Here is a 13,170-nt window from a genome sequence, read left to right on the forward strand (position 1 = left end):
AGCGACCTTCCTGGGGTGCCCTGGAGGCCCTGTGGTTAATCTGGACATTCTTTGACCCCTCTGGAAGTCAGTAGTGAGGTTTGCTGAACTGGCTGGGGGTCAGAGGCTCCTGGATCCCCAAGAGAACAGGAGGCCTGTTCTCCTCTGGAGCATGGGAGGTCCCCAGGGCAACCAGGGTCTAGGAGGCACTGCACCCAATTCTGGCCCCACAGTACAGGTGGAGCCATGCTGTGGATCCTGTTTCTGGCACTCTGTGGCCTGCTGACCCACACCCGAGCTGATCCCGGGGCATTGCTGAGGCTGGGCATGGACGTCATGAACCACGGTGAGTTGGTGGGCCTGGGTGTGGGGTTGGGGGCAGGTAGCATGTGGTGCCCACTCCTGTTCGCATGGCCTTGAGCATCCCATGATCCTCAAAGTTAGCAGAAATGATACTATTCCTCCAATTTTACAGAGGAGGAACCCGAGGCCCAAAGAAATTGGGGTGACTTGTCCAAGGTCCCTCTACAAGCTGGAAACAGAGCTGGAAATCCTGCTTCCCTGGAGCCTCTCCTGGCCCTGACAGTGGGCCTGGTGGCCATAAATGGGCTGTGGGGGAGACAGACAGGAGCCAAATCCCAGCTCTAACAATGTGCTGTGTGACCTCAGGCAAGATGTTACTGCTCTGTGTTACTGTTGGCTCTTCTGTAAATGTAAAATGTAAAGAAATGTCAAATAGGGTGATTCGTCCTTGCCTGGGCAGATCAAATGAAATGCGAGATTAAAATCTCCTGGAGGGACTTGAGTAAAAGTTCTTTGCCACCACCTAGCTCGATGACTGCAAGGGACACGAGGTCACAAGCAAGTGCCAAGGGCTGACTCCAGCCTGGTATTTGGCCTTTCTGGGAATCAGCCTATATGGTTGTGCAGGTGTCTCTGGCACGGTGCCACTCGGGGTTGGGGCCTCCAGGCCCCGGCAACCAGCAGAATCTGCATCTTCAATAAGCTCTCAGATGAGTTCCCTAGTTGTGCAGCCCTGAGAGTGGTTTGGCCACAGGATAAAGTCGACACTACAGCTTGGGTTTCAGTCCCCCAGGAAACACCCCCTGCAGACTGCTCCAGTCTCTGTCTTGTCCCTCCTGCCCTCCAGCCATGCTGAATTTCTCACTCTTGACTCACCATGCCACCTTCTTCCCACTTCTCCACTTTTGTATTTTTTGTGCCCTCTGCCTGGAGTAGCCTTCTTTATGTCTTTGCTTCCTGGTGAAAATTCCTATCCCTCCTTCAAGGACCAACTGGAATGGCACCTCCTCCTGGAAGCCTTCCCTAGCTCTTCTCTTCCTGGCCCGAAGCTCTCCTGTGGCTCCTCCAGCTGTCTCTGTATTATGGTTCTTGTCACTTGTTACTGTTATTGCTGGTGACTGTCTCCCTCATGAGGCTGGAGGAAGGCAGGAGCTGGGCATGTCTCCTCTCTGGGTCTCCGGCTCACCCAGCCTGGGGCGGGGGGCGGTGCGCAATGACTATGGGCACAGAGTACTGCCACATGTGAGAGGCCTGTGCCTGGGATGCCAGAAAGATTGGCCCAGGACAGGAAAGCCATGGGGAGCCCAGCTAAGTATCTCTCTGGGCACTGCCCCCCTTCCAGAGGTGCAGAGCGCCATGGATGAGAGCCACATCCTGGAAAAGATGGCAGCTGATGCAGGGATGAAACCCATCAAGGGCATCACCAAGTGAGCAGGAGAGGGGCTTCGGGGGTGGCAGGGCGAATGCTGTACCCAGGACCTAAGATGGCAGGAGGGAGAGCTGGGGCAGGGTTGGGGGCAGGGCCTGGGGTCTCTTCCTTGCTTTGCTATTGGCTTGCTGTGTGACCTCGGGTAGGTCACTGCTCCTGCCTGGACCTCAGTCATCCACTGGAGACAATTCCTGCCTCTTATGAGCAGGGTCATTGGGAAGAGGAAGTGAGGTTGAGAAGTCAAACTCCAACTCCCTGCGTGCAGCAGGGGCTCACTGAATGCATGTGAAACTGAATGAAAAGTTCTCAAATGACAGAGCCAGAAAGGTATCAACCACCACCTAATGCTGAGGCAAATTGGTTCCATTGCAAGTTCCCAGTGGGATTGATTGGTAGAGGCTGCCTGGAATGACATGCAGGGGAGGGTGGGCTCTGAGCACTCTGCATTGAACAGACATAGATATAGACTGTGGCCTATTAATAATGTCTGCTGAGAGCTCAGGAATGGGGATGGGGTGGGATTTAGATGTGTCATATTTTTGTTATTCTGGATCTCAACTGGTGGTTCTCAACCAGGGGTGACTTTGCCTCCAAGGGACACTCAGCAATGTCTGGAAACATTTTCGGTTATCACAGCTTGCTGGAGTGGGTGGGTGGAGGTGAATCTCGTGCCTCTCATGGGTAGAGGCCAGGGATACTGCTAAGCATCCTGCAAGACACAGGATAGCCCCCACGACAAAGAATTATTCTGTCCAAGATGTCAACAGTGGTACTGTTGACAAACCCTGATCTAAGCAAATCTCCCCATTTGGCAATGGGGAAACTGAGGCCCATAGAGGGGAAGGGCGAAGCCCAAGGTCACACAGCCAAGTGTCCCGACTCACACATGTATTTCTGACAAGTAATTCTGTGTACAAGCTGGTTCGTGTCCAGCCTTTGTGTTTCACAGTGGCCCGACAAGGCAGGCTTATCCCTGTGACATGGGATGGGAAATTTGCCCAAGAGTTCCCAACAAGGTGGTGGAGAAATGGGTTAAGGGCCTGGGTCTCAATAATCTGGTTCTCACTGCTGTGGATCTCTATCCCTTCCCAGTGTGAAAGTGAAGGATGTGCAGCTGCCTGTCATCACATTGAACTTCATCCCTGGGGTGGGCATCTTCCAGTGTGTGTCCACGGGCATGACCATCACTGGCAAGAGGTGAGTATGGCAGAGGAGGGGAGGAGGGGAGGAGGATGACCTTGTCTTACACAATGCGCACACTCATTGAGTACCTACTGTGAACCTGCTGCGTGCTGTGTTCTGAGAAGGTCCATATTTGGTTCCTCCATTTGGTGGGAACCAGACCTGAGCACAGATGATCACAGACTGGTGATTCACGTAGGACAGAGGAAGCACTAGCAGTGTGTGGGGAATCAGAAAAGGCTTTGGGAAAAAAAAAAAAAAAGAAAGAAAAGGCTTTGGGGAGATAATGAGAGCTGAATAGGGTTTTAAAGGACGTGTAGGAGTTCACCAAAGCAAGAGGGAACAAGAAAGACTGCTTTGGTGCCCTTGGGCAGCTCCCATCCTCTTCTCTGCCTGTGGGGGTGGTGCCTCACCCTTTCCCCTTCCCAGAGCTGCTGAGACCCAGAGCAAAGAGGAGGTAGGGATAGTGGCCACAGTGGCAAAGGTGTCCATGATGCCTGCTTGCCCTCCCCTCCAGCTTCATGGGTGGGAACATGGAGATCATCGTGGTTCTGAACATCACAGCCACCAACCGGCTTCTGCAGGATGAGGAAACGGGCCTCCCTATGTTTAAGAGCGAGGGCTGTGAGATCATCCTGGTCAGCGTGAAGACCAACCTGCCTAGCAAGTGAGGGGCTCTGGGTTGGGGGTGGGGTGGGAGCCACCCCTGCCCAGCAGCCCACTTCCTGAGCCACTGTACTTCCTTAGTCACGTCCCCATATGTCCTGAGCCTAACTGCCTGCCATCTGTGCCCTGTCCCCATCTTCTGTGTCCAGCATGCTGCCTAAGGTAGTCAACAAGTTCCTGGATAGCACCCTACACAAGGTTCTTCCCAGCATGGTGAGTGCCCAAAGCAAGCCTCTACCCACGTCCATGGGGGTGCTCAGCCCCGGGGCTGGCAAGTGTGTCTTCTTGTGGGTGTGACCCTCACTGACTGGCCATAGCGGAAGAGGATTCTGAGGCTGTGGCTGGCTCAGGAGGAGAAAGTGCCTTGATCATCTAGTGATGTCTGCCATGAGCACCGAAGGAGGACATAGTGGCCTGCACACCACAGCTTGTCCACCTGCCTTGATTACCATTTGCTGGGGAACACGAGTCCCCACTGATTTTACAGGCTGTGGTCAGGAGCTCTGGGCTCTGCCCCTGACTCCCTGTGTGACTCGTGGGCTCGGTTCCTCTCTAGTCCTTGTCCCTCCAGGGCTCTTGGGTCTCCCCATGGAGTATCATTCAGCTGTGAGGAGTGAGGCCCTCCACCAGGGGCCCCCTCAGCCCAGCACCTTCTCTGCTTCCAGATGTGTCCAGCCATTGACGCGGTCCTGGTGTATGTGAACAAGAAGTGGGCCAACCTGAATGGTGAGTAGCGCTAGCCGTGCCTCGCTCCCACATGGAGAACATCAGGATGGCTGAGTTTTGAAGCCCCCGCTCCCCATTCAAGCACCTGCTCCAGGCCCAGCCTTGGGACTGAGGAGGTCTAAGGTCACAGTGTCTGTCTATCCCCTGACTTTCCAGATGGGAAGCCTGGGGTTCTTGTCTTAGTCCTCTACCCAATCTTCTATCCATGATCACCCAGACTCCAAGGGCAGCAGCCATGATGGGCTCACCCACAGACCTTCCACCCTGAATAGTAATCCTATAGTGATGACACCTGACTCTTTTCTTTGCCAAAGGGATCTACCGCCTCTGTTATCTCGAGGTTTAGAGTGTTCCCTAGTGGGGTGACAGGAAAGCGCAATGGCTGGGAAAGAAGAAAACTGGCTCATGAGCTCAGCAGTGTGGCCTGGGACATTTTACTCCTCTGAGCCTCAGTCTGTGCATCTGTCAAACAGAGCCGAGAATCCTGAACACACCAGTCTATTGGGGGGACTGAGCCACAACGCCCCTTAGGAAACTCTCAAGCTCTGTGCCTGCAGAGCAGTTCGGGGGAGTGGGATTCGCAGGCCAGGCACTATTGCCTCCATTCCACAGATGAAATTGTTGAGGCCCAGAGATGCTGAGCAGCTTGCCTTGGGTCACACAGAGGGCCAGGGTTCCTGGAACCCCAGCCAGTTCATGTGTCAGATGGTTGGTGGCAGTGTCTAGGACCTGTCCCCAAGTGGCCACCTCTTTGAGTAGAACCTCCTCTTGAACAGCCCCCATGCCCGTGGGCCAGATGGGCAGTGTCAAATATGTCCTGATGTCCATACCGACCACCATGGCCAGCTACATCCAAGTGGACTTCAGCGTAAGTGCCAGGGGGGCCACTGGGGAACTGGGGTCTCACCAGCCTGCTTCTGCCAAGGAAGTGGCTGGACTGTGGTGTGGAGGGGGGGAGGTCCTTCAGGCCCTGGCAGACCGGGCCCACCATGAGAGTGTTCTCTGACACCAAAGCCTTCTCCCTCTGTCTGCTCTCAACATGAATCCTGAGTTCTGAGCTGACTTCCAGGACCTCTGACCCCACACTCACACCTTCTCTAAGGTGTGCTTCTCCCAATGAGTGGTCACCAGTTGTACAGATGGGAACACTGGGGCTCAGGGGAGGCAGGACTTGGCTAGGGTCTCACTGTGAGTTGGTTGCAGAGTTGGGTCCTCAGCCTTTCTCACCCAGGTCTCCAGAACTCCAGGTCACTAGATGAGATGCCTCTTCCAGGAATGGGCAGAAAATTCCCACAATACCAACTCCCTGTGAAGTCTTCCTCCAGTGTGGTTGGTCTTCCCCCACGTTGTTTGCCATTTACCTCCTTCTGAGAATAATCAGAAAACACCTCTTTGTAATGAGCACTCTAACTCAACAGTCAGATTAACTGGGGTTACTTAAACAATCCCATGAGCAACCACCCATGGCATAGTAACTGATTCTCTTATCCTCATGGCCTTCAGTTACCCCTCTGTACACTGAGAGGATAGCCTGCTCTTGGCTCTACCATCTAGTGACTTGCTGACCTGGGGGCTGGTTTGAGTGCCGCTTAATTTGGAGGACAGAGTCTTGCCCCCAGCCACAGTCCTTCACGGCCAAGGCTGAGCATCTCTTTCCCTGCTCCCTCCCACAGCCTGTGGTGCAGCAGCAAGAGGGTAACACCATCCAGCTTGCTGATGATGGGGAGGTCTTTGAGTTCCCCGAGGACTATGCTGAAGGTTCCTCACAGCTGCTGCTTTCGGCCACCTTCCTCACCGCAGAGCTGGCCCTTCTGCAGAAGTCTTTGGATGTTTATGTCCAGGATACGAAGGTGAGCTGCCCTGTAATTAAAGTCCCTGCCTGGTGGATCTGTTCTGAGAATTATCCTGGGGTTCTGGGCAGCGCCAAGACTCGGAGATCCAGGACTTATTTGGGTTTATATCATCAGGTTGCCCCAACACCCACCATCTCTCTGTCCATGTAACCACCATCTACTCATTCATCCATCCAACTGTCCATGCAAGCAGATATTTATCCATCAGCCTACAACTCTCATGCACTGGCCATCAATCCATCTTCTTTTTATCCAGTCATCAGTCACTCATCCATTCATCTCGCTATCATGTATTCATGCCCTAGACTCTATCCTTCCAGCTAGCATCCATCCACCCTTAATATCATCCACATCTAGAACAGGATCTGATTCTACTGAATAAGTAAGTCTGTACATCTGTCCTTAACTACCTACTCATCTACCCAGCCAACTCTCCATTATCCTTCCTCCTACTCCTCTATCCATTCATCCATCCTTCCATCCATCATCACTGATCCATCCATTCATCCTCCCATTCATGCACCCACCATCCATCCATGTACTTTCTGATCCATCCTTCCACCTATCAATCCATTCTTTATACACTTTCCCATCCATTTATCAGACCATTCCACATCTTCCCATCCCACTCATCTTCCCATCCATCATTCCTTTGATACCTCCACCCATCTGTCCACCTGCCCATCTATTACTTGTTCTCCCACATAAGTGCTCATCCAACCATTCATACATCCACTCAGCACTCATTTGTTGATCCATTTCTCCATTCATCTATCCACTCCCAAATCCATCTGCCCACACTCCTCTCATACATCACATTCATCCATTCTCCCATCTGTATGCCACTTTTTCATCCAACATTTCCTCAGCATCTGACTTTGTCCTAAGAGCCATGGACATTGGGATGTGTAAGCCACAGTCTGATCTACCCAGGAGTTCCTTATCTACTTAATCACAGAGTGATAATATGATGATGGAGGGAACCTCAGAGTGCTTACCTTATAGAGTCAGAGGAGGTGTCTGTTAGAATGGGTGGGGGAAGGCTTCAGAAATCCTAATCTTGCTTTTATTTTACAGATTGGTCAGCTGCCCCCACAAACCACAAAGACACTGGCTGCCTTCATCCCTAAAGTGAGTGCCCTGACTCCCTATGATCACCACACCTCCCCTGCCCCATTCTCCTGTTGAAGGGACAAGGGATTTGAAAGGCAGCTTTTCAAGGCCACGTTTCCCTTGTCTGGTGTGAAATCATCCTGACTTCTCCATAAAGTACTCTTTGGGTCCAGCATAGAAACAGTTCAGCTTTTGTGAGTTGTACTTTCTGTGTCTGATAAGAGCCAGACTGCTTGTTTTGCCTCTTTTATTTCCTGATAGACACATCCCAGCCCTTGCAGGTCATGTTTCCTGTGTCCAAGGTAGCAATCACCTATTTCATGATGGACTGATAAGATGTCTGTCTGTCATGATGTCTGATAAGAGCCAGGCTGCTTGTTTTGCCTCTTTTATTTCCTGATAGACACATCCCAGCCCTTGCAGGTCATGTTTCCTGTGTCCAAGGTAGCAATCACCTATTTCATTATGGACTCCTGGTTTCAACAGACACCCCTCATCTGAGGGTGGGCCTTGAGGAGAGTGTCCTGGTTTCTGTAGGTAGCTAAAGCCTATCCCAAGCCAAAGCCGTTGATGACTCAGATCAGGATAAACAAGCCCCCCAAGGTCACCATGAAGACAGGCAACAGCCATCTGCACCTCCATGGCACCCTGGAGATGTTTGCTGCTAGGCGGCGGGGCAAGGCCTCTGTATCCCTCTTTCTCCTGGAAACTGTGAGTAGAATCTGTTTCCCATTTAGGCCCTACCTTCTGGATATTCAAAGCTGGAATGTAGGATTTTAGTTGATAGCCAAGTAATGGATTAAAAGATCCTTAATTAATCCCAATTATGTGATCCTGATCCTGGGAGGTGTCACCTGATGTCTGATCCTTGGCTCTGCCACCTAACCTTTGAATGGCTAGAAAGATCAACAAACTGAGAGTCAATAGTTGAATCCTTTCTTTCTCTCTCCTCCCTCCCTCCCTTTCTTCTTCTTCCTCCCTTCTCTTTCCCCTTTCCTCCCTCCAACATTCATTAGCATCTACAAAGACTGAGAAGAGTTCACCCAGGGCAATATGGGAACCTAGAAAGATCCCAAATCTAGATGAGGAAATCACAGAGGACTTCCCAGAGCAGGAGTTGCCTGAACTATGTTTTGAAGGTTGAACAGGAGCTGGCCAGGGAAAGGGTTGATGCTGGGGAGGCTGCTAATGGAAGACACTCCAGGTAGAGATCACAGGATGTACAAAGGCTGGAGCAGTAACATGGCGTGCACAAGGACCAGTAATGTGCCAGATATTTTTGAGATTCCTGTCCTGGGGCAGGTACAGAGAAGATGGGGAGCCTGGGCTGGGGGCACGAGGAGACTACTGGACTCCGTTCTTGAAGGTGGGCTGGGCAGAGAGGAGGACCACTGGTTTGCCATGGGGTGGTGCTGTGAAGGTGATAGAGCCCCTGGTTTTACCAGCCCTTATCCCACTGCCTTCTTTCTGCTCTTGCCCCATCCACCTCCTGCCAGCACTTCAACCTGAAAATCCAGTACTCAGTTCATGAGAACCGGCTGCAGATGGTCACCTCTCTGGACAGGTAGGAGTCTGCTGCCCATCCTGGTGCGCCTGTTCCTGCATGGGCATCACCAACAGCACTTGGTTTTCTGCTCTAGGTTCTTCCTGGCACCGGTTCCAGAACCATTCGGGTTCATCCAGCATGGTCCACACTGCCAGGCTGCTCTGGCCATATGCCTTTTCTAGAATCCCCTATAGCTCCCCCTCATCTGCACGATCTTTTCTCAAATCTTAGCTTGGCACTCAAAGCCCTTATCAAACTCTCCCACCTCTGCTCCCCCTCTTCCACTAGGCTCTTGCACAGTGAGTCTGATCATGGGTCCCTATCTCCTCTTCCACTGATAGACTTTTGCCTGTGTCATCCAAATGCCACCTGCCACTAAGCACCCCCCTCAAATGCCACCTCCTCCTGGAAGCCTGTCCTTCTACTAATAACAGCTAGCATTTATAGAGTTGTCTATATGTGAGGCACTGGCTCCATACATTATATTCATTATCCTACTTCAACATCATGCTTTCACATCCAGTTACTCATTACTTTTTATATTTGTCTTAATCTTTGAGCTGACTTGTCTCAGTCTAGGATTCTTTTAGCACAAGGAACAATTCCAACTTAACTTGGAGTTCCCCAAAAGGGAATCTTTGGGCTCACATAACTGAAAACTCTAGGGGTATATCTTAATTTCAGACATGGCTGGATCTTAGGTGCACAAAGTCCTCAGGATATCCCTCCTCCTTTGGTCTTTGCTGTCCAGTTTGTTGGCTAAATTCTCTTGCCAGGTGGTGGCAAAGGGACCCCAGCACCAAGAGAGGCCTCTTGTCCAATAGTTCTCACTGTTATGAAGGCTCTTCTCATTGGTTTAGCAGGGATCACATGATTCCTAAACTAATCACTGACTCCAGAGATGGAATGCTCTGATTGGCCAGGTCTGGGGCTCTGCATGTCTTGGCATGAGAGTGGAAATGGGAAGATCTGCTACTGGTATAGAGAACAGAATTTGAGACGATAAAGTTGCCAGATGACCATCACATTGCCTGTTGTGATGCCATCATGTATTAGTGCTTACTGGAGGCTGCGCAGGGGAGGGGGGTAGTTACATGAAGAGTCCTAATCCTGTGTCCTGCAAGGATATGAGACTGACTCGTTGGGCAGCAAACCTCTGCATACCTGGCCTTGGCCAACAGCACAGATATGGCTGGCGGTCTCAGAGGGGAGAGTCAGGAACAATGAGAAAAGGAAATGTTTTGAGCCGTGAAACAAAATGGGCTGTGATGAAAGGTGATGAGTGTCTGTCATAGGGAGCATCCAAGCAGGGGTTTATGAGCACCTGGTCTGAAGGCCGTACTGGAACTTCTGCACCAGGGAGGGGTTGTAGGTGTTTGAGATCCCCTTTATCCAGGGCCATGAGTGTGGCTTTGACTGTCCTGCCCGCTCTTTGTCTCCCCACAACCCCATGCAGATTACTGAGCCTATCGCGGAAGTCCTCATCGATTGGTGCTTTCAATGTAAGTATCTCAAGTGCTTCTTTTCTGGTCTGGTTTGAGGGCATGACTGTGCCTATTCTTACTTGCCACTGCAGGGGTGAGCCCTGAAAAGGAGGTCAAGTGAATAAAGCAGCTCACTGTAGGACTTGGGGCAGCTGATTTGCTGTGTCACTCTGGGAAAGTCATTTAGCCTCTCTAAGTTCATCTTCTTCTCTGGATAGACTCTGGACATCTCCCTGGATTTATTTTATTTTATTTTATTTTATTTTATTTTATTTTATTTTATTATTTTTCCTGGATTGATTTTAATAACACTGTCATGCATAGTAGCAGCCTGGACTGGCTTGGTTGGCCCAGCTATCATTTTTATTAGTCTCTGTAGCCTCAGGACCCAAGACAGAGCCTGACCAGTAGGCACCGAGAATAATAATAACAACAATAGCACTTCCTGGGCACTTCCGCTGTGCTTACCCAAACTTGCTAAATCCTTCTGCATAGGTACTATTATATTCCACTTTCACAGATGGGAAAACTGAGGTACAGAGAAGTAGTGAATGAATGACTGATTGTAACTGCTGAGTTTTCTGTAGGAGCAAAATGGGGTCCATAGGTCACCCACTGTGTCCCAAATTCCTCCGTGCCTGCACCATGACCCAAGGCCCATATGTCACTCAATAGGGACTAAGTGGAGATGTAGGTCCTCAGCCTACAGTCAGACAGGGTCCAGTGCAGTTTTGATGCTAGGTGGACAATCTGATGTCTCTATATTCATTCCTGTGGTCTCCAGACCCAGCTGAAGTGAGGGCTGCAAAACTCTGTTGAATTGAATTGAACAATGGGATGTGGGTATGCTCGCCTTCCCTCTTACCCCCAGGAGAAGAAACTGACTGACTTCATTACTGACTATCTCCGAGAAGCGTACGTCCCAGTCGTCAACGGTGAGGGCTCAAGTAGGCTTTGATTTTGTTGGTGGCAAGAAGCGCTGCAAACGGGAGGGGATGCCACCTGGGTGGTCTCAAAGCACCTTCATTGATCCCAGATACAGGAGGCGAAGAGGGAGTGGGTGGTCATTGCTGGGTCTTTGATGTCTCAATGTCACCTGCTTGGGGCCAAAGGCCCCTCCCACAGTTTGGGACCCTTGGCTTTTTTTTTCCTTTTATTTATTTATTCATGAGAGACAAACACAGAGAGACACAGGCAGAGGGAGAAGCAGGCTCCTCGAGGGGAGCTCAATGTGGGACTCGATCCCAGGACCCCAGGATCACGACCTGAGCCGAAGGCAGCTGCTCAACCACTGAGCCACCCACGCATCCAGAATCCTGGGCTCTTGACCCCATACCATGAGTCAGATCTTGGTCCAGACCTGGAATGTGAATATGTGGAGATCAGGCTCCTGTTCTCTATGCCTGGGCGGCTGGCAGATGTCATGAATGAGTCCCTGTGCTCTTTCCCCGCTGCTCTGTTCTGGGCGGCCAAGGAGTGGCTTAAAGGAGTAATCAGTCAACTGCAGAGCAGCCACCTAAAATGACTCTGTGCTTCTCAGATGTGCTCCAAGTCGGGTTCCCACTTCCGGACTTTCTGGACATGGATTACAACCTGGCAGAGCTGGACCTAGTGGAGGTGAGGAAAGGAGCCAAGGAAAGGAGTCAGTCAGTATCTTTGGCCAATGAGTGATGAGCCAGAGCCTGCCTCTCACAGCCTAGAGGGAGGAGCCTTGAGAAGGGCAGGGGCCATCAGTTCAATCCTGCCACTCCCTTGAGCAAGACCCTGCCCCTCAGAACCTGGGCCTCCTTTGGCCAGGGGCTCCCTGGGTGGAAACCTGAATTCGGCTACTTTCCTTTTCTGGCACCCCAGGCAAATAACATGACTTTTATCTGTTGCTTAAAATAGGGATGTTAATATCTGTGTATCCACCTCAGAGAGCTATTGAGATAATTTACCTAAAGTCATACAGTAAGTGTGTAATGAATATTAGCTTTTCGTCGCATGCCACGTATTGTGCTGGGGGTGTTAAATGTACATTTTTCTCGTTTGATCTCTCCACTCTGGGAGGTAGGGATGCTGTCCCTACCTGACCGTCGAGAAAACTGACGTTAGAGACATGAAGGGCCACACGCAGGTCTAGTTTATCCTCTGCTCCTACACACCACCCTGGCTTCCATTTCCCGGCCACTGACCTGAGCCATCACTTCCTGTGTGGAGGGTAGCCCCTGCCCATAGTCCCTCACCCCACCTGGCCCTTTGTTTCCTTCCAGAATGCTCTGGTCCTGAAGTTGAAGCTGAACTGACCAGGGCAGGATTTGTCTGCCAGCTGCCCACACACCACCACCCAGCTGCGCCCTCTGGAGGAGCCCCATCTGGAGCCCGTGGGCCCGGCCCCCTACGGCCAGTGGCCTCCTCCTTTGATAAGGAGTGAGCAGGAAAGGCCTGGGCTGGGCCTTGGCAATAAACAGGAGAAAGATCTTCATGAACATCTGATGGTTCGATCTCTTTATTTGTAGTAAATTGACATCTGCCTCAAACTTGCCCTTCAGTAAATTTTGGGGTATCAGACCAGCTTGGGGTCTGAAGGATGCTGGTCACAACCTGGGGGGCAGGCATGGGCATATATGAAGTGCTTGCTGAATGCCATGCTCTGGGCTTTACTTGTACTATCTCATTTCGTCCACCGAATCACTCACGCAACCATGGCCGTTCCCACTTTACAGATGAGGAAGTAGAGGCGCAGGGCTAACTCCCTTCACCAGGTCACACAGCTAGCTAGCGGCGGAGCTCCTCTCAGCCCATCTCAGCTGCTTGCCCCACATCTTGTGTTTAGGATGGCCTGTACACAGGGAGCCCGCAGAAGCCCAGTGTGTTTCCTGGAACTCTCCTGAGTCAGCCAATCCAGTC

General features: G+C 51.3%; 1 protein-coding gene across 1 annotated transcript; it reads left to right on the top strand.

The window, feature by feature from the left end:
• The first annotated feature begins 225 nt into the window (after positions 1 to 225).
• Positions 226 to 12,749, top strand: BPIFB6 (BPI fold containing family B member 6). The gene is made up of 15 exons (XM_038571368.1): positions 226 to 325; positions 1,625 to 1,709; positions 2,804 to 2,908; positions 3,411 to 3,560; positions 3,709 to 3,772; positions 4,225 to 4,285; positions 5,062 to 5,153; positions 5,959 to 6,135; positions 7,216 to 7,269; positions 7,789 to 7,962; positions 8,748 to 8,815; positions 10,254 to 10,299; positions 11,153 to 11,216; positions 11,822 to 11,898; positions 12,534 to 12,749. The coding sequence occupies exons 1-15, from the start codon at positions 226 to 228 to the stop codon at positions 12,564 to 12,566; spliced, it is 1,350 nt and encodes a 449-aa protein (XP_038427296.1). The 3' UTR covers positions 12,567 to 12,749.
• The last annotated feature ends 421 nt before the right edge of the window (positions 12,750 to 13,170 follow it).

Source organism: Canis lupus, chromosome 24 (assembly GCF_011100685.1).
Source record: "Canis lupus familiaris isolate Mischka breed German Shepherd chromosome 24, alternate assembly UU_Cfam_GSD_1.0, whole genome shotgun sequence".
In the NCBI taxonomy this organism is placed as follows: domain Eukaryota; kingdom Metazoa; phylum Chordata; class Mammalia; order Carnivora; family Canidae; genus Canis; species Canis lupus.